General features: G+C 45.3%; 1 protein-coding gene across 1 annotated transcript; it reads left to right on the top strand.

The window, feature by feature from the left end:
• The first annotated feature begins 5,890 nt into the window (after positions 1 to 5,890).
• Positions 5,891 to 21,160, top strand: LOC134398370 (sulfotransferase 6B1-like). Its single transcript, XM_063125660.1, has 7 exons — positions 5,891 to 6,248; positions 12,953 to 13,098; positions 14,779 to 14,868; positions 16,701 to 16,824; positions 18,604 to 18,698; positions 19,488 to 19,644; positions 20,743 to 21,160. The coding sequence occupies exons 1-7, from the start codon at positions 6,053 to 6,055 to the stop codon at positions 20,871 to 20,873; spliced, it is 939 nt and encodes a 312-aa protein (XP_062981730.1). The 5' UTR covers positions 5,891 to 6,052; the 3' UTR covers positions 20,874 to 21,160.
• The last annotated feature ends 216 nt before the right edge of the window (positions 21,161 to 21,376 follow it).

Here is a 21,376-nt window from a genome sequence, read left to right as displayed (position 1 = left end):
ACAAGTAAATGGATACTGTTGTTTTTATGTTTTTGATGGTTTTAAATTTTGTATATATATATATATATATATATATATACTGTTTTTTAGGGGTGTGATCCGCTCCGATTAGGAGCGTAGAAGCAGTAGCGGATTGGCCTGCTCCGCCTTACCCAGAGGCGGAGTAGGAGCGGACCGCGGACCCCCTAGAAGCAAGGCGAAGAGAAGCGCCCATTTTTCGGAGCTCCTAGTTCAGGCGGAGCGCTCCGGTCGCCATCTTGAAAACATTTCGCCATAGGATTGCATTGCGGCAAATAATCGCGCATAACTACGTTGTTTTTGAAGCTATCGTTCTAGAAATTCTTGTGCTCAGAGAGTCGTGGATGGGGGTCATTTTGAGACCACTCTCACCTCTCTGCGTTGTCTGGGTCGCGTGCTATATTTTTGTGAAAATCGGGTCAACCGCACGGCTCAAACGGCGTTTTCGGCTTTTCGCCCATAGGATTGCATTGAGGGAAAGAATCGGGGATAACTGGGGGGGGGGTTTAAGCTATCATTCTGAAAATTGTTGTGCACAGAGAGTCGTGGATGGGGGTCATTTTGAGACCACTCTCACCTCTCTGCGTTGTCTGTGTCGCGTGCTATATTTTTGTGAAAATAGGGTCAACCGCGCGGTTCAAACGGCGTTTTCGGCTTTTCGCCCATAGGATTGCATTGAGGGAAAGAATCGGGGATAACTGGGGGGGGGGGTTTAAGCTATCATTCTGAAAATTCTTGTGCACAGAGAGTCGTGGATGGGGGTCATTTTGAGACTACTCTCAACTTTCTGCATCGTACGGGTCGCGCGCTAGAAGTTTTTAAAAAATCGGCGGGAAAAATACCTTTTTCAAAGGGCTGAGGGGCAGAGTCAGCTCCCGGTCATGATGATCCCAAAGTTGGAGGAGGGCATAGGCAAAACAGGTAACTTGGGATTCTGGGAAACTTCTCTTTCTTCATCTGAACGGGCTTTTCCCCGTGTTTTTTAACACAGGAGCCCCACCAAATGCACAAACACAACCTGAAATCATATACTAAGTCAAGAATAAGAGATAGAAACACAGCACTGCTCCCCACCCTAACCTTGGGGAACAACTGAATCGATGTGGTGCAAGGGGATGAGCTCCCCTAGGGCATCTCATCGTGGACGTGCCCCCACTCTCTCCTGCACTGGAAGGCCATTAGAGCCTTCCAAAGAGAGTAAAACGGTGGAGCAATGCCTATCATGCGTTGAAGTGAATGGTCACTTTTCAGTGGTGGAGCAATGCCTGTTATGAGTTGAAGTGAGCGTTTTACTTCTTCTCAGAGCTGTTGGTGGCTGTCTTGAACTGGCAGCTACTTCCCCCTCCCCCGGGCACGTCCCCCTATTGCTGGTAAAAGACAGATATAGCCTTTTTAAAAAAATTCTTCTTGCTGTTTATTGAGCAACACTGCTGCTTTTAATTCCACCCCTCCTTTGTTTATTGATTGATTTATTCCATTTTATATGCATTACTGGCTTATCCTTGGCTCACTTCCTTATGCCCCCAGAAATGCCAGCTGCATGCCTGCCTGCCTTCCCTCCCTCCTCCCCTGCCCACCTCGCAGGGATGTTGTGTGTGGGGTGCCCGATTTTCAAAAATTCGCCAAAAATCAGGGGATGATGGGATTGCTTTGAAACTTGGCATGCGTGTGTATATCCCCATGAGGTGTCATGGTGCCAAACATGAGGTTTCTAACTTGAACAGAAAAAAAGTTGTATAATTTTTTAGCTTTCAATGCAAGCCTATGGGGGGGAAACGGAGCTCCGGATCCGGATCCGGAGCTCCGAGCGGAGCAGAAGTGGGCGGAGCGGGGGCGGGGCGGAGCGGCCCGATCCGGAAAATGGCGGATCTGCAAGTGAAGCGGAGCGGGGGGTCTGTGCACACCCCTACTGTTTTTAACTTTTGTGAACTGCCCAGAGAGCTTTAGCTATGGGGAGGTATATAAATGTAATAAATAAATAAATAAGCAACTGCAGGAAGGATTTAAGCATTAGCCATTGCATGTTACCCCCCCCCCAAAAAAAACACTCACCTACCCAACCCAGGAAAATTACTTCCCCCCAGCCCTCACACACACCCCAACCACACCCTGCCCCCATTTCCCCTCAGCCTACACTACCTCACAGGGTTGTTGTGAGGATAAAATGAAGAGGAGGATGAAGAGGACTACATGCCCTGGACTACTGCAGCTACTGAGGGGCATTGAATTCTATGATTCTGTGAATCTAAGTCTACAGCAATTGGAGGGTGCCAGGTTGTAGCAAAAACTAGGTCCCTTGACCGTTTCTCTAGTGTGAAGTAATGCTTTGGGTATAAGATTCATGGATGTACATTTTAGAAAACGTTTTCCTTTCATACAAACATAAAGCAGCAGATTTAGCTTATAAGAAGCAGGTACACAGAGAAAGGAAAATATTTTCTAAAATGTACAGCCATGTATCTTATAACGTCAAAACCATTTACCTTCCTTCACACCAAAACCATTCACTTTCCTTCATACCAGAGATTTTTTTAAGAGACCTATAAATGTAGTTCAGCACCGTTTAAAGAAACACACACTACCTGAAGAAGTTTAAACTTTATTGAAAGAAATATTGAGAGAGACTAGAAATTATTTTAATCAAGACCATGCAAGGCAGATAGGCCAGGGTTAACCTCCTCCTCCTCCTCCATGTGGTCTAGATGAAAATTATTCCTACTTAATCTCAATATTTCTTTCCATAAAATTTAATCTTTAAGAGGCTTTGGTGAGGAGCTGCCTGTTGGGTTTGCCAGAACTTTTCTCTCTGGGATTCTGTCTGTGCTCAGAAACAAATGCATACCATGCAAGTCTTACTTAGCAGAGCTAGTTTATTCACTTCTGGCTTCTGTGCAGTCCTGTTCAGTTCAGTTCCATTTTATAAAAGTGAGAAGCTATATACACATCTACACAGTTCTTATCTATATTACATGCAGCTGTGATTAGGCTAATCGTTTCTCTCTCCCTCCCTGGCCTCTACAGCATTGTGGGGAAGGAGAGGGCCCAGACAGGACCTTGGCTCAACTGCATAAGCAAACAGCTGGCTGGGGCATTCTGGGAGATGCATTCCAACACTTCTGGAGCACTCCAGGTTGAGGAAGGCTGTGCTAGTTGAACCAGGCGGCCATCTTATTCCAACATTCTAATCTATCTGAGACAGGAGGGAGGGGGAGAGCGACACTACTGAGCATGCTCTGCTCTATGAGGCCTCCATTGACTTTAATGGGGCAAAATGGGGCAAAGAAATATTCATTAAAAATCAACGGAAGCGAATTTTGAAAAAATAAAAGCTATTCCACGAACTAGAAGGACAGGGGGCCAAGAACCCACCACTGGATTGAAGGGTAAGGGTCCCAATTTGGAGCTTTTCATGCTCAAAAAAAGGTCGCCAACAGAGGTTTTGAGTGTCATTTTTGTTCAGAGAGGTTTTCCTCCTTTTGTTCTTTAAACTGGCATCCTGCCCTCAATATTTCACCAATCGTCTTGAAACTCTCAGGGTATGTAAAACCATCATTTCTTTCTGGCAGGTCTCAGTTTCAGAAAGATTGGTGAAACATTTTCCATTTTATAAATGCTAGAATGACCCACCCCCCAATTATGGCCTTAACATGGTGGAATGCTATACTCACTCATCGCCTATAACACAGGGAAACACTCCCGTGTTTTCCTGTAATAAAATTCTGAGGACTGGGTTGACACCATAAGTGGAAAACTCACTGTGACTTTTCCTTTCATATGCATCTATCTTTACCTTCAGTGAAAAGTTTATTTAATAGAGGCATTAGTTTTGCTACACAAATGCAATGCCAATGCAACATATCTGACAAATGAAATATGTGATCTTTTTCTATTTGAAAAAAATGCAAAATCTAAATTGAGGCTTGAAACTTTCTGTGAAAGTTAGAAACCTCAAGTTTGGCACCATGACACCTCATGGGGGTATACACATGCACGCCAAGTTTCAAGGCAATCCCATCATCCCCTGATTTTTGGGGAATTTATGAAAATCGGGCACCCCATTCACACCCCTTTCCATAGCTCTGTCAATTTGCACCTTAGAAACCTCAAAATCACCACCATGAAAGCTTATTCAGGGATACATACACACACCAAGACTCAAGGCAGTCGCATCATCCCCTGATTTTTGGGGAATTTAGGAAAATCGGGCACCCCATTCACACCCCTTTCCATAGCTCTGTCAATTTGCACCTTAGAAACCTCAAACTCACCACCGTGAAAGCTTATCCAGGGATACATACGCACGCCGAGACTCAAGGTAGTCCCATTATCCCCTGATTTTTGGGAAGGCAGGCAGGCAGCAGACATTTCTGGGGGTATAAGGAAGTGAGCCAAGGATAGGCCAGTAATGCATATAAAATGGAATAAATAAACAAAGGAGGGGTGGAATTAAAAGCAGTAGTGTTGCTGAATAAACAACAAGAAGAACTTTTTTAAAAAGGCTCTATCTGTCTTTTACCAGCAATAGGGGGACGTGCCCAGGGGAGGGGGAAGCAGCTGCCAGTTCAACTCATGAAAGCCATTGCTTCACCAACAGCTCTGAGGAGTAAACGCTCACTTCAACTCATGATAGGCATTGCTCCACTACTAAGAGAAGTAGAACGCTCACTTCAACTCATGATAGGCATTGCTCCACCAGGTTACTCTCTTTGGAAGGCTCTGATGGCCTTCCAAGTATAGGAGAGAGTGGGGGCATGTCCACATGGGATGCCCTAGGGGAGCTCATCCCCTTGCACCACATCTTTTCAGTTGTTCCCCAAAGTTAGGGTGGGTAGCAGTGCTCTCTTATTATTGGCTTAGTATATGATTTCAGGTTGTGTTTGTGCATTTGGTGGGGCTACTGTTTTAAAAAACACTGGGAAAAGTCCGTTCAGATTAAGAAAGAGAAGTTTCCCAGAATCCCAAGTTACCCGTTTTGCCTATCCCCTCCTCCAACTTTGGGATCATGTGATCATGACCGGGAGTTGACCCTGCCCCTCAGCCCTTCGAAAAAGGTATTTTCCCCGCCGATTTTTAAAAAAATTCTAGCGCGCGACCCGCACCACGCAGAGAGGTGAGAGTAGTCTCAAAATGACCCCCATCCACGACTCTCTGAGCTTCAAAAACAACATAGTTATCCCCGATTCTTTTCCGCAATGCAATCCTATGGGCGAAAACCGCCGTTTGACCCGCGCTGTCCCTGTTTGTAATGTTTGTTTACCCGATTTTAAAAAATATATAGCACACAAACCGCACGATGCAGAGAATTGAGAGTAGTCTCAAAATGACCCCCATCCACGACTCTCTGACCACAAGAATTTTCAGAACGATAGTTTCAAAAACAATCCAGTTATCCCCGATTCTTTTCCGCAATGCAATCCTATGGGCGAAATGTTTCAAGATGGCGATTGGAGCGGTCTGCCTGAAAGAGGAGCTCTGAAATATGGCCGCTTCTCTTCGCCTTGCTTCTAGGGGTCCGCGGTCCGCTTCTACTCCGCCTCTGGGCAAGGTGGAGCAGGCCAATTCGCTCCTGCTTCTGAGCTTCTAATCGGAGCGGAACACATGCCTATGTAAAACTAGAAGTGAAGGGAGAGAGAAAGTACAGTTAACATTTGCTGGCAATGTAGGTTAGGACCCTGCTTAATTTCTAAAGAGAAGTTACATTTCTTACATATAAACCAGTTTTTCCTCCTGGGAAAGAAATAAACCCTGCTGTTGACATCTGCTTTGCTTATTAACCCAGAGGTAAACAAATGCAGTCAATCTGCAGAGGGGAAACCAAAGGTCAGTGTTTCTTTATAGCATCCTCAGTAACTTTATTTCCTCAAACCTTATCACCACATAAAAGCCATGACCTTGTTTGTTTATACATTGCTGCTCCCCCCCCTTTTTTTTTGAGATCTTCATACCGTAAGTGTTGGGCTGTTCAGGAATAACGACTCCAATCGCAGCCACCATTTGCATCAGGATCCCGTCGAAGGAGGAAAGAAACACGAGCATGAATAGGAAACATGCTATTAAATTTCTGGACAAGATATTCACTGATGGGCCCAAACTAGCCCCAGAAGAGAAGCTCTTCTCCTATAAGGATGTCTTATATCCTGTTATCCTTTGTCAGCCAGAAACTTTACAAGCTCTTGAAACCTTTGAAGCCCGGATGGATGATATAATCTTGGCAGGATATCCTAAAACTGGTGAGTATCCATCTTGTCCAGCCTAACAAAAAGTTGGATGGAAGGGTGTGCGCATGTAATGTAATGGATCAAATGGATGCAAATGAGTAGCTCTTCAGATATGTATGTATAGAATATTGACCCTTAAAATATTTGAACTTAAAAAGATCCTGGAAGGAAGAATTCCCACAATATCTACTTTGGTCCTTTCTGTTGTGAAAACAAAAGGGGTTATTATGTAGACTGGGATTTCATTAAAGGTAGGTGTTGGATCCTAAGTTAATTTAAGGATGCTGGTTTTGACCTATAAAGCCTTACACGGCTTGGGACCACAATACCTGACGAAACGCCTCTCCCGACGTGAATATACTCGGTCACTACGTTCAACATCTAAGGTCCTCCTCCGGGTGCCTACTCTGAGAGAGGCTCGGAGTGTGGCAACGAGGGATAGAGCCTTTTCGGTGGTGGCCCCCAGACTATGGAATGATCTCCCTGACGAGGCTCGCCTGGCACCAATGCTGCTATCTTTCTGGCGCCAGGTTAAGACTTTCCTCTTTGCCCAGGCATATGGCGGCACATCTTAATCACCCACATGTTTAGTTTTTTTTAAAACGGTTTTTAATGCTTTGTGTGTGTATGTTCTGTGTTTTAGAATTTTAAATTTTGTATACTCATTTTTATCTTAATTTTAGAATTTCTGTAAACCGCCCAGAGAGCCCTGGCTATGGGAGCGGTATATAAGTGCAATAAAAATAAATAAATAAATAAATAAACTTCATGGAGGGAACATTTCTCTTGCTGCCTATGGAAACATCAAAGATAAAAAATAAAGAATAAAATGGATGCCAAGATAAGTTAAAATAAAATAAAGGAAATTTGGGCCCCCCCTCTTTTCCCTGCAGGTAGAGGAGAGCATCACTCAAAATTGAGAGGACTTCTATCCATCCTTAGACAATTCCTCCCTCCCTCCAGCCACTTTCCATGCTCCATCCCACATTGTTACCATAGAGACCTCTCTTCTTTTTCACCAGGGGGGGGGTGTTCACATGGCTGCAGGGAGATGCAGAAGTGCTCCAAGGACTGATAAATTTTGGGAATCCTGCTATACCACAGCTATACCACAGTGCCATCTAGTGGTTGCAAAATGAAAGGCAGCCCCTGGAAAAAAGGAGCTGATCTTAATCCCACAAAGGAAGTGGAAGCAAAAGCCCTGGTAATGATGTGGGATAAAAACCTGATGTAGAGAAGCCCTAAATCAATTCTTCCTTCTCCACAGCAGCTTCCAGTGCTCCATCCCACTTTATTCAGGAGGTCCATCCATAGAAACTTTTTTGTGGGGAGGAGCAGAGAGATGCAGGAGATGGGGATTTTTTCTTTCCATGAAACTCTTTCAGTTAACTTATCTTAGGGAACCATGCCAGGCTCTTATATTTTTGTGAGCTGCCCTGGTGTAATGGTATGTATTTTGGGGTGACTAGATCTTGAATGGACAATTAAAACCTTTGCACTTTACAAAAGACCTGCTGTAGGTGGGTTTTACATTATGAACAGCTGCTGTCATTCATTCACACACACACACTTGTAGATCAAAATAAGAGCCTGCATTTTGGATTCTCCTTATGGTCATGGCTACGGAGGTTGTTTTGACAAAGGCCTACTCTTCAAAATGTACCACTCTACCACTGAACAGAGGAAAATATCAATTGTCCACATTTTGTCACTGCACTGCACCCTTTTCATAGGGGGGATGAGTGGAACAGTTTGCCTCATTAGTGGTTTTCAGTAGAGGCAGGATGACCTGCTATGAGGAATGCTGTAGCAGCAGACGGCCTACGTTGAAAGGGGTTGGACTAGGTGACCATTGCAGCCCCTTCTCTGATTCCCTCAGAGGGCATCATCAGACTGTATCAGGGGGAGGCTTGGGATGGTGTCAAGCAGCAGGGATCCAGATCTTGAAAAATAGGGATGTGCTCCGCTCCGATTAGGAGCGTAGAAGCAGTAGCGGATTGGCCTGCTCCGCCTTACCCAGAGGCGGAGTAGGAGCGGACCGCGGACCCCCTAGAAGCAAGGCGAAGAGAAGCGACCATTTTTCGGAGCTCCGAGTTCAGTCGGAGCGCTCCGGTCGCCATCTTGAAAACATTTCGCCATAGGATTGCATTGCGGCAAATAATCGCGCATAACTACGTTGTTTTTGAAGCTATCGTTCTGGAAATTCTTGTGCACAGAGAGTCGTGGATGGGGGTCATTTTGAGACCACTCTCACCTCTCTGCGTGCTGTGGTTCACGTGCAATATTTTTTTAAAAATCGGGTCAACCGCGGGGCTCAAACTGCGTTTCGGCTTTTCGCCCATAGGATTGCATTGAGGGAAAGAATCGGGGATAACTGGGGGGGGGGTTTAAGCTATCGTTCTGAAAATTCTTGTGCACAGAGAGTCGTGGATGGGGGTCATTTTGAGACCACTCTCAACTTTCTGCATCGTACGGGTCGCGGGCTAGAAGTTTTTTAAAAATAGGGTCAACCGCGGGGCTCCGTTTCGGCTTTTCGCCCATAGGATTGCATTGAGGGAAAGAATCGGGGATAACTGGGGGGGGGTTTAAGCTATCGTTCTGAAAATTCTTGTGCACAGAGAGTCGTGGATGGGGGTCATTTTGAGACCACTCTCAACTTTCTGCGTGCTGTGGTTCACGTGCAATATTTTTTTAAAAATCGGGGTTTGGGTTTTTTTTTTTTATTATTATTATTATTTTGGAAGCGATGACAGGCACATTCAACTCCCAATCCTGATGAGAATTCATCTCCTCAGAAAGCATCCTCCTCCAATCCCAGCGTTGGAGGGGGGACTAAGGCAGACCCACCCTGAGAACTTTCTGTTTTGTGTCTCTTTGTGGGTTGGCGTTCGTGGAGGGAACACTTACTTAGCTAGTGCTCCTGCTTTGGAGATAGATTAATTTAATATAGGTTTAGTTTGGCGCGTGTGTGTGTTTGTTTGCTTCTTTCTGACTTGTAGCTTAGTTTGCCCTGTGTTTTCCCCTTACTTTGATTTAATATAAACTTTATTTTTGAATTTTGGAGTGTGTGGTTGGGTTGGTTGCCCCCCCCTTCCCTGTATTAAAGCCTGACTGTTCTGCTTTTGTGAAAGCTTTCTTTTGAAAGCATACACACACTTTTTGTCCCATTTCCCTACATTTATATTCTTAAACATATTTTATTATATTCTTTCACATAGTCCATTAGTATATATTCTCATACATATTATATTAGTATTCATATTTTGTTCTTCTTATAGTAGTGGTTGGTTCTTTTTCCCCCTCCCCTCTCTTAAATCCTGATTGTGTTTCCTTCTATCTTCTATATACCAAATATACCAAAAAAATTGGATTCTCTTTTTCTTCTCTGTGTAACTTCGACGGAGTGGGCTGCTTTTGTCAAGTTCAACAGGCAGCCACAGATTGAGCATTTTGGGGAAAGCATACGCACACCATTTCCCTATTCTTAAACATATTATTATTATATTCTTTGACATAGTCTTAGTAGTCTATTAGTATACATTCTCATACATATTAGTAGTAGTATTCATATTTTGTTCTTCTTATAGTAGTGGTTGTCCCATTTCTTGTCCCATTTCCCTACATTTATTAGTAATATTCTAAAACATATTATTATATTCTTGTAGATATTCTTAGTAGTATATTCTCATACATATTAGTAGTAGTATATTTTATTGTTCTTGTCCCATTTCCCTACATTTAAACATATTATATTCTTCTTATACATATTCTTAGTAGTACCTTATACATAGTATTAGTAGTATTAATATTTTGTTAGTCATCATGAAAAGAGAAAGCAGGCGTGCTGAAAGCAGCAAGGCTCAGTCTGCCAGCAGGGCTTCCTCTCCTCCTGTGAAACTCAAACGGGCAACTCCTTGGCTGACTGCTCCAAAACAGAAGCAGGACAAGCAGCAGGCAGAGCCACTCTCTTCTGCAACTTGTGCCCGGCGTTCTCTTTTTGAGGGTGGGAATGGGAAAAGTGCCCGTTTGCAAGAGGCACGTGGCAGCAGTGCCATTAGAGGAGGAGGAGTATCCCCAACTCCTTCATTCTCCTTTCAGCCCACGAGCCCGCTGATGGACCTAGACGAGGTCCTCAGCACAGTGGAGGGGGGGGAGGAGGAGGAGGCGGTGGGCCTCCAGGATGTGGGGGCTGAGGAGGAGCAGCAGCAGGCCGAGGCTCTCTCCCCAGTCTCATCCCACACCCCTGTTTCTGTGGCAACACCAGAGAGCTCAGGCGGGCAATTGGTGGTGTCACCACAGAAACGAAAGACAAGCATCGTGTGGGACCACTTTGAGTTGGGAGCGGATCCCCGCTTTGCTGTCTGTCGCCACTGCAAACTCAGCCTAAGCAGGGGTTCATCGACAGGGCATTATGGAACCAGCAGCATGAAGATGCATCTTCATAGGCAGCACCAGGCGATCTTGCTGGGGAAAGAGGCGGGCAAGGCGACTGGTTCCAGGGGAAAGCCGAAGGCTGCTGCTGGCACTGCCACTCTAAGCTCTCCATCTCCCATCCCCACAAGGGTTAGGCAGGCAACCCTGCAGGACATGGGGTGGGGGAAGTATTGACCCACAAGATGGCGTTTTCCAATGCCCACCCAGGGTGCTACTGTGTTGGGGCATCTGCCGGGACTGACTCCTCCCCAATACTAGATCTATGACATGTCACTCTGCCTGCCCCTCTGCTAGCCTGTCCTCCTCGGTGACCGACTCGCTGGGATGGTTTGCGTTTGCAATGCGTGACTAACTGCAATGCTGGCTTAGAAACCAGCCATCACTTCCTTGTGCCCCCAGAAATGCCCGCAGCCTGCCTGCCTGCCTGCCCGCCTCCCCCGGGGTGCTGCTGTGGTGGGGCATCTGCCAGGACTGACTCCTCGCCTACTCTGCCTGCCTCTCTGCCCGCCTGGTGCCTGGTTTGCTCCCAATCGTCCTCCTCTGTGCCCCTCAAGGCGTAACTGCTGGCTTAGAAAGAAACAACCAGCCATCTTTGCCTCACTTTGCGCCCACTTATGGGTTGGTTTGCTATGCGTTAGTGCTCAAGCCATCCTTGCGGCACTACAATGCATGCTGCCTGCCTGCTTTCCATTGATGGTGCTATATAAATAAATAATAATAATAATAATAATTCTCCCCTTCCCGCCTTGCAGCGATGGTGTATGTGTCTTGCTTTGACTCAGGGGAGAAGTCCTTCCTGCGCTCACTTAGACTTTATCAAATTCAATAATCCCTTTTTCAAATGTGCCAGAAGATTTAGGGTTATCTCGTGGCATGTTGGGATTGCCTTGGAACTGGCCCCATTGAGCTGTCTGCAATTGCAACTTTAAATCCCTGACATACTGGAGTGTTCAAATTTCAAAAGTTCCCCTAACATCAGGGGATGATGGGATTGCCTTGAAACTTGGTGTCCATGGGGACACATGGGTAAGCTGTCATGGGACCAAAGGATAGGTTTCTAACGTGCAAATTGACGTAGTTGTAGAATGGGACTTGATTTGGGGTGAGTTAAAAAGTTTAAGCCGCGCCAAAAATCAGGGGATGATGGGATTTGCTTGCAACTTGGCGTGCATGTGGACACATGGATAAGCTCTCCTGGTGCCGAGTTTGAGGTTTCTAACATGCAAATTGACGGAGCTATCCCAAGGGGTGTGAATGGGGTGCCCGATTTTCATAAATTCCCCAAAAATCAGGGGATGATGGGATTGCCTTGAAACTTGGCGTGCATGTGGACACGTGGATAAGCTATCATGGTGCTGAGTTTGAGGTTTCTAACGTGCAAATTGACGTAGTTGTAGAATGGGACAATTTGGGGTGAGTTAAGCCATGCCAAAAATCAGGGGATGATGGGATTTGCTTGCAACTTGGCGTGCATGTGGACACATGGATAAGCTGCCCTGGTGCCGAGTTTGAGGTTTCTAACATGCAAATTGACGGAGCTATCCCAAGGGGTGTGAATGGGGTGCCCGATTTTCATAAATTCCCCAAAAATCAGGGGATGATGGGATTGCCTTGAAACTTGGCGTGCATGTGGACACGTGGATAAGCTATCATGGTGCTGAGTTTGAGGTTTCTAACGTGCAAATTGACGGAGCTATCTAAAGGGGTGTGAATTAGGGTTATGGGAGGTGCGTTAGAGGGTAGAGCCGCGCCAAAAATCAGGGGATGATGGGATTTGCTTGCAACTTGGCGTGCATGTGGACACATGGATAAGCTGCCCTGGTGCCGAGTTTGAGGTTTGTAACATGCAAATTGACGGAGCTATCCCAAGGGGTGTGAATGGGGTGCCCGATTTTCAAAAATTCGCCAAAAATCAGGGGATGATGGGATTGCCTTGAAACTTGGCGTGTGTGTGTATACGCCCATGAGGTGTCATGGTGCCAAACGTGAGGTTTCTAACTTCAACGGAAAAAAAGTTGTTTACTTTTTTAGCTTTCAATGCAAGCCTATGGGGGGGCAAAAACGGAGCTCCGGATCCGATCCGGAGCTCCGAGCGGAGCGGAGCGGAAGTGGGCGGAGCGGGGGCGGGGCGGAGCGACCCGCTCCGAAAAATGGCGGATCTGCAAGTGAAGCGGAGCGGGGGGTCCGTGCACACCCCTATTGAAAAAGCTGCATGACCAGCAGGATGGCCACGTGTGTTAGCCTCAAGCACACGCTCCACACATTTTCCATTTTTTTTTCAGGTAATAACTGGCTTACTCACATCCTAAATAGCCTGGAAATCACTGCTGAAAAATATACAGAAGAGGAAATGAAAAGGAGAATTGACATTGAAGAACAATTGGCAATGACTGAGCGCCTTGAATTTGGGGATCCAGGCAAATTCAAGGTAAGCATGGTCAAAAGCTTACTAATTCTTGTTGCCCTTTAAACACTCAAGGTGTCTGTTAGCTGGGAATCCAACACAGCTGGAGGGCACCCGTTTGGGGAAGACTGGTCTAGGAGAATCCATTTTTGTATCTGGGTTTAGAAGTATCAGGTCCACTTGAATTTTATACAAAGCTCTATTGTAAAAGGAGAAGAAATTTGGATTTTTGTACTGGAGGAAAATGACATTTCCTAGGGGCATGTTTTTCTCCATACTTGATGTGCTCATGCCTATATTGCTAATCCTCTTGATGTACAGAAGACGGCCAGTTGTTCTACTTTCAAATCCTAGCACTTCACATGCAGGTCATATTGTTCACTACATTTGTGGCCTTGCTAGATAGCAGGTTAGCCTGGTGCGAAGCTCGGGCTCGTCCTTGTGCATCCAAATGACACACAGAGGATCCCGGGCTCAGGCAGGGCTCAAACCTCCCTGGCCCCGAGGTAACCTGCACCTCTTTTGGCCCAGTTTTTCCCATAGTCTCGGGCTCTGCCCGAGACCGCGGGCATGTAGACTGTTCCACTGCTTTCTCTGGCTACCGCATTTACGCCTGAATAGCTGGGAAAAGCGGTGGATGGGCTGCAGCACTCCCAATGCCGCCATGTCCTCAGCCTCTGTTTCCCACCCACCCCATGTTTCCCGGCCTGCGATGCCCACCTCCATGTCCCCAGCCTCCGTTTTCCACCCCCCCATGTCCCCAGCCTCCGTTTCCAGCCCCCGATGTCCTCAGCCTCAGTTTCCCACCGCCGCCATGTCCCCCAGCCTGCGACATGGCAGCAGTGGACTTTGCAGGCTGGGGGACATGGGGTGGGTGGGAAACGGAGGTTGGGGACATCAGGGGGTGGTAAACAGAGGCTGGGGACATTGGGGGCAGAAAACGGAGGCTGGGGACATTGGGGGGGTGGGAAACGGAGGCTGGGGACATTGGGGGCAAGAAATGGAGGCTGGGGACATCAGGGGGCAGGAAATGGAGGTTGGGACATCGGGGGGCGGGAAACGGAGGCTGGGGACATGGGGGGGCATCGCAGGCCGGGGGACGTGGTGGCGGCGGGAAACAGAGGACATGGGGAGATCGTGAGGGAGGAAATCAGGGGAAAGGGGGAGCAGGGGACCCATTTTTTTTTAAAAAAACCCCTACATTTAGCGGTGGTGCGTTCCTGTGCACACGGCCCCTTTAAATGAAAATAAAAATGGCGGACACGACGGGGCTTTCCTAGACCCCGTCGCATCTGATGTGTAGATGGGGCCGACAGGCTGTGCTACTTCTAGCGTGGCCTGGCCCCTCCTCACCGCCAGATTTTAAGGTAGGTCTAGCAAGGCCCTTGGTAAACTAGCTTCCCAAAGGTAAACGGAAAGCTAGAAGGACAGCTCAGTTTTGTGCATTTTCCTCTTCATGTAACACAAGAAGTTCAAACGGTTCAGTTACTTGCCGTCTGTCAGATCTTCAAGATGAATTCATTAATAATTGTTTTAGTTAACTTATATAATTTTTGTAAGTACTGCTAGTGAAATAATAGTCCTAGAGGTCTGCAGAAAAGAAATGCTTCTGGTACCTGTAGTTTTTAAAACAATGTAGCTGCAAAGATAGGAATTTATTAAATTTGGTATCGATTTTGATATTAATTTTGCATTTTGTTACAGAGGATGGCAAAACTGCCTTCCAGAAGGACCATAGTAACTCATCTCTCTCCTCAATCACTACCCTCATCTATTTTCAAAAACAAAGCGAAGGTGGGTACATAAGTCGCATAAACTTTAACCTATTATGAGTTTAATGTTTGACTCCGTCCTGCCTAGCAGTGCAGTTTCGCATACACCAGCATTACCACTGTGGTTGTCTATGACAAACTATCTCTAGCTGTGTTGTGGTCTGTGACAAATTAATAGTAATTTCTGGCCTGAGAAGGGGTGAAAGAAGGACCAGTTGTATTCACAGTTTCCTGCGTGATAACCTTGAATCAGTTTTTACTCATCAGGGGCAAGCGAAAGCAATTTATTTATTCATTTATTTATTTATTTATTTATTACATTTATATACCACCCCATAGCCAAAGCTCTCTGGGCAGTTTACAAAAATGGCTATTTACCAGCCTGTCATAATGTCATATCTCACAATATCTGCCTTTCCTAGCATAGTACTATTGACATGCCCTGTGGCATCACAAAACTCTTTGTGAATATTAGATTGTAAGCCTATGCGGTAGGGCCTTGCTATTTATTGTTTTACTCTGTACAGCACCATGTACATTGATGGTGCTATATAAATAAATAATAATAATAATAATAATAATAATAATAATAATAATAATGAATAGGACAGATACTAAATAAATATGGCTATAAATGACTTTCAGCATCACTGCATGGTGGAAGGCTGCTGTGATTAGCGTTGGACCGAAACCTGCACCCTATTTTGGGGAACTTTCTCTCTCCCTGTGAAAGAGTCATTGTTTTTCCTACCTCTTTCACAGGGAGGAGGACAATTTGGAGAATTTTCTCCTTGGGGAAGAGGACAGGATTTCCACATACTTTTTAAAAGTGTAGCTGGTTGCTGAGGGCCATTCTTCCTATTTTTTAGTTTTTTTAAAAAAAACCCAGCCACACCCCCTTCCTCCAGCATTTGGAGGAGCCCAGCAGTTCTAAGTGAATGCTTATTGGAGACCAGGTGACCTCACCCTCGCAGGCTGCTGAAAATGCCTGGGGTGTTTTTTAAAAAAAATGAAAAGAAAGGAAAAAGACCTGGCTACGTTTAAAAAGGTATGTGGAAAACCTGTTCCCCTCCCCAGGGAGAAAATCCCCCCAAATTCTCACCTCTCCCAGTCTCTTTTGCCTGAGTTTTCATTCCCCTCCCCCCACAAAATGCTGAAAATGGAATGGTCATTTTTTTTGGCACAGCACTAGTTGTGAAAGTCATTGCAAGAAATGATACTCACATATTGACTCACCTAGAGTCAACATACAATTGTTCTTTTCCATTTGGCAGGGCAACTTGCGACTGACTTTAACCATAACTTCAAAAATAGATTAAAATGGTATTGAAATTAGGACTTCCATTGATGTTAATAAATCTCTATGTGATTAACTGAGGCCATAGCTAGACAGGGCTTTATCCCAGGGTGATCCCCGGGATCGTCCCTGTGCGTCCACATGACGCACAGGGGATCCCGGGATCAGGGAGGGATGATCCCTCCCTTGCCCCAGGATCTCGCCCTCACCTTCGATCCCAGTTTTTCTGCAGTCTAGGGATGATGTGGGTGGGCATCGTGGGTTGTCCCAGTTCATCGCGGTCCCTTGCGAGGAGCTGGGACCTGCACACAGTTTAAATTTAAAAAACCCTACCTTTCTGCATACGAGTGTTCATGCACTCTTCTTCTTTAAGAAAAAATTAAAAATGGCGGCCGCAACGTCCTTTCCCTCTGAGATCTCATGATAAAAATATTGCAAGATCTTCACCCCTCTGTCCCACGAGACTGCTAGGTCTAGTTGAGGCCTGAAGCTCCATTGAATAATAAGCTGTGTAAGTAATGCATATTTTTAAAGCATCTTTCTTACTTATTTTTCAGATACTGGTGCTGATTCGAAATCCTAAAGATACAGTAGTGTCTTATTTTCATTTTAATGAAAAGATGCCTTGTTTTCCTGCTTCAGCATGGGATGCGTACTTTACAGATTTTATGAATGGGAAAGGTATCCTGTCGTTCTTGCAGCAATTGTTAATAAAATGGCAGGACAGCAGCCTCACCCTCCTATGGATGACTGTTGCAGGATAATTCAGTACTTTTTTGACTCAGCAGAGTTCTGAAGAATCTCTGACATGCATTTTATCTGTGACCCAAGCTGCAGGCTATTCCCCAAACTCTAGGAACTTTTTTGGAGGGGACGTTCTACAATTTGTGTGGATTTCTGAGTAATTGGGATACATTCAGCCTAATTTGTGCAAAATTGCCTGTAATTTGCACAAATTACTCAAAAATGGGTGCAAATTGCACCACCTTCCGAAAAATGTGCAAAATTCCAAGATGATTGGCAAACTTCCTGAGTAGCTGCAGATCAAGTCGGATGCAATAGCGGAAACTGAAACAAGTCTGGAAGGCCGAGCCTAAGAAAATTTGTCGTACCCCACCTCCCAAATGGATTTCTACAGGATCCCCAAATCCTCCTTAAACCTTTGGCCACATTTCGATGCCTGGTTGGCAGCAGTGACCATGAATTTGTTTGGTCAGCTTCTGTTGATGTGCCAGTGGCATTCTTTCACATAGAATGTAGGGCCAAACTAGGGTGGCCATATGAAAAGGAGGACAGGGCTCCTGTATCTTTAACGGTTGCATAGAAAGGGGAATTTCAGCAGGTGTCATTTGTATATATGGAGAACCTGGTGAAATTCCTCTTCATCACCACAGTTAAAGCTGCAGGAACCCTGCCCTATTGACTAGATACAAAAGAGGGCAAGACTCCTGTAGCTTTAACTGTGGTGATGAAGAGGGAATTTCACCTTGTGCTGCATGCATACAAATGACACCTCCTGAAATTCCCTTTTCAATGTAACTAGTTACAAGAGCCCTGTCCTCCTTTTCATATGGTCACCTTAGCCAAACTCCATCTTTGCCAAATCAAACACAGCAAGGCTTTGCATGATTGACCTTAGGGTAAGTGTGCACAGCCTGATCCAGACTGAGATCATGGTGCTCCAGTCCCATTTTAATTCTGACATTCCCTCACCCCCCAGGAATGATTAAAACCTTTTTTTAAAAAAAAACACCAGCAACAGCATTGATTTCAATGCGCTTTTCCTGGGGTTGCCCTTGAGGACCATCCAAAACTTCTGCTGGTTCAGAATCTAGCAGTGTGACTTCAGTCAGGTGCTCACCTTTCAGAACATGTGATTGCAATCCTTGATTAGCTCTGATTGTTGCTAGATTGTTTCTGGGCATTATGAAATGCAAGGGGGTCAGATTAAATTATTTGAGCCATGCTATTAAGAAATGAGCGGTATGCAAGTCCCTTTTTCGAATATTTACAGATTCATCAATTTTGTTGTGACAGTTAAGGGGGGAGAACCCAAGACTTGGGGGCTGTATAAATGTTGTCTTCTCCCCAGGGTGGCTCCAAATCCATGCTGCATCACTTAAATGATGCAGCTGCTGAATCGGAGCCCCCCTGGCAAAGAGCCAATGATGCACAGCAGAAAAGTTGGGGACTTACCCCAACCTTTTCTGCCCGATCGAGGTCAGCACAGCTCTTCCACTATCTGTCCTCGCTCCAGTGCTGCGTCAGGGGCGACCTCTCATTGGTTGCTAGAATCTGTGGAAGGGGGAGTCCTTAACCCAATTAAGATACAGCCAATTTATTAACCCATATAAGTCTGTGAGTCTAAGTTGTTCTCTTCCACTCGCTACTCGGACCCAATGTGCTGTACAAGGCGCTGCACCTCACAAACCACGTCACTCCTGTCTTCTTTTTCTCCAGTGAGTTGGGGCTCCTATTTTGACTATGTCAAAGAATGGGACAAGTATATCGATGATGAAAATGTCATGGCCGTAAGTTACGAAGAGCTAAAGGAGGTGAGGTTAACATCAAGAGATACAAGAGACAGGTGTGATTTCTTCCTGAACTTCTGCAGATACAATAAATGTACACGGCCCTTCATATATGAATTTCATTTCTGTGATGAAGGTGTAGAGGCATTCTGTCTAATTTCCTCATGCAGGTGGTTTCTTGAGAGATGAGACAGCTAGAGTTGTGGAAACACAATAAAATAGTTACAAAGGGAGTCTTAGGGCATGCTACATCTCTAGATATTGTAAAACTCTGAGGACAGTGGGCTAACACCTCCAGCTATTCCATTGGCTTGTGGAACCTGGTCTGGCATAGGGTTGTTCATCATGTGGGAATCTGGCCAGATTCCAGCACTGCCCCAACTTGGCTTGCCCTTGTGAGCCAAGCCAGGGATCTGCCCCTGAAATCTGGGAACTTGGTGGTGCAGTGGTGGAGGGGTCAGTGAGAACATCCCTCCCTTCAGCCACTGTGCAAATGTGGAAAGTCTGCCAGCTGGCCCATCTTGCTATGGGGTGAGTCGGCCCAGCTGGCAGATGTTGGACTGGAGTCCAGGGTGCTGAGCCAGCAAAAGCTTCCCAAGCTCCACCACCCAAAAGGATTCCTCTGACATCCTAAGCTGACATCATGACTGAAGAAGCAACCATGCTTTCCCCCCCATCTTCTATCCATCGTCACCTTCTGTTTAAAGTTTAGTTCACAGAGACGTTCCTTTTTGGTGCACCAGTGCACCAGTGCAACACCAATGTAATATTTCTGACGTGTGCAATGTGATATCTCTTGCCTTTACTATACAGGATCTGAATTTGGGATTGAAAAAAATAGCTACATTCTTTGGGTTTTCCCTGAATGAAGAAGAGTTTCAAAGAGTTGTAGAATTGAGCAGCTTCAAAGCTATGAAAGAAACAGCCCACAAGAGCCATGGAGCATTTGGAGAAGTTCTTTTCCGCAAAGGTACATTTCTGGGGGAGAGGGGAATGGGTGGAGAGAAGATTGTTCAAAAATAATCTCCAGGAAGTGGCCATTGCTTCACTACTCTTACTTGAGACAATGCTAGGGGTGTTGTTTTTAAAATGAGGTTTATGGTAAGGCTTCTCCAAAGGCTAGCAAGATTAATATTTCAACTTATGCCTGTGATTTCATGGCATCCTTGTCCTTTCCCCAGCTGTTGATTTATTGTTCAAAAATGCACAATGACACCCACAGTGTATTTGATTGAATAAATTCAGTTCAGAAATTGTTGAGGGAAACTGTGGAGAAAAAAAGCCTTCCCACCTCATCTCTGCTGAGGCCTGGAATTCCATCATGAATCCCTGCCCAAGACTCCCAGTCAAAGTTTTTCATTCCAGCACCAAGGCAGGATCTACACGACTGCTTTTAAATGGCTTTTAACAGTGGTGACAACGGTTGGGGCCCAGGACACATTGCTTATACAGTTTTCAAAGTGTTTTCAAAGTGTCATATCCTGCTTGGTGTAGATCTCTCAACATCCTGTCACTGCCCAATACTGGGGCTCAGCTAGGTAGTAGGTTGTCTACCAGTAAGCGTCAGCATTGGAGGGGAGGCGCTGATATAGGAACAGTAGGCCTCTTTGAGGGCCTGTTACTGGAAGCCCGTCAAACACGGAGCTAGCCCTGTTTCTGCTGCACCTTTTGTTTGGTTTCAAAGTGGATACATAAGATTTGATTTGATTTTTTAATGAGAGCCAGACTATAAGGGATTTGTTCTTTGAAACCCTTTATGAAAATATCTGATTGAGAAGATGATTGTGTGTTGAAAATTGTTGCACCCTCAACCCTTAGAAGTTTGTTATGAATTTGTGGTTCATCAGGGGTCATTTTAGGAGAGACAGTTCCTTATAGTGAGTGTTGAATAGCATGTAGTTCTTTTGTTCATGTCCTATCCAACACCAGTGTGATGTTCAAATCAGGAGCAATCCATTACGATGACTCTCTATAAAGGTGAAATGACTTATTTGGTCTGAGGGAGGGACACAATCATAATAAATATGCTCTCAACAGCTGCTGATATTCATATATTAAATGTTCGCAGGGTGTGTTGGTGACTGGAAAAGCCTGTTCACAGAATCTCAGAACCAAGCAATGGATAGAAAATTTGAAGAGTGTTTGGCCGGAACTAAACTAGGAGCAAAGATAAAGTATGAGGTTTACTGCAAGGTCTAAGGAGGCAGCCCCACCCTTTGAAGATCTGCCTGTCTCTTGAATTGCATCCGGAAATAGTTCACTCTGCTTCTTTTGCGTGCCATACAATATTTGGAGGGTAGCGTTGGGATATTGCCTGGCAGTACCAAGGCACAGTTATAACAGGTGACTGATTTGCTTGGTGTTTTAGTTACAAGTGTTCCCATCTGTTTGCTGTATAATTGTTGTGAACTGTCCCAGAGAGCTCTGCTTTGGGGAGGTGTAGAAATGTAATCAATACATTTAAATAAAAATGTAAATAAATTCTTGCCACGACTCCTGTTTCATTAACATAAAAGCATTTGCAGGCTTTAGATTAGAGGGAAACTCTTCATTTATTTGGAGGTATGCTCAACCAATTTCTTCTTGACAAGTTGAGGAAAATTGAGAGCCTTCCTACACACTTTCTGTCCCAGCACTTCCCGTTCCCTTACTAGATCCTGAGTCTCTCCCAGGGCCAGATTAAGACATGCTGAAGCCCTAGG

The sequence above is a fragment of the Elgaria multicarinata genome, chromosome 4 (genome assembly GCF_023053635.1).
Source record: "Elgaria multicarinata webbii isolate HBS135686 ecotype San Diego chromosome 4, rElgMul1.1.pri, whole genome shotgun sequence".
Classification (NCBI taxonomy): Eukaryota; Metazoa; Chordata; class Lepidosauria; order Squamata; family Anguidae; genus Elgaria; species Elgaria multicarinata.
Note: the sequence above shows the minus strand (reverse complement) of the source record. Positions and strands in the feature narration are given on the sequence as shown.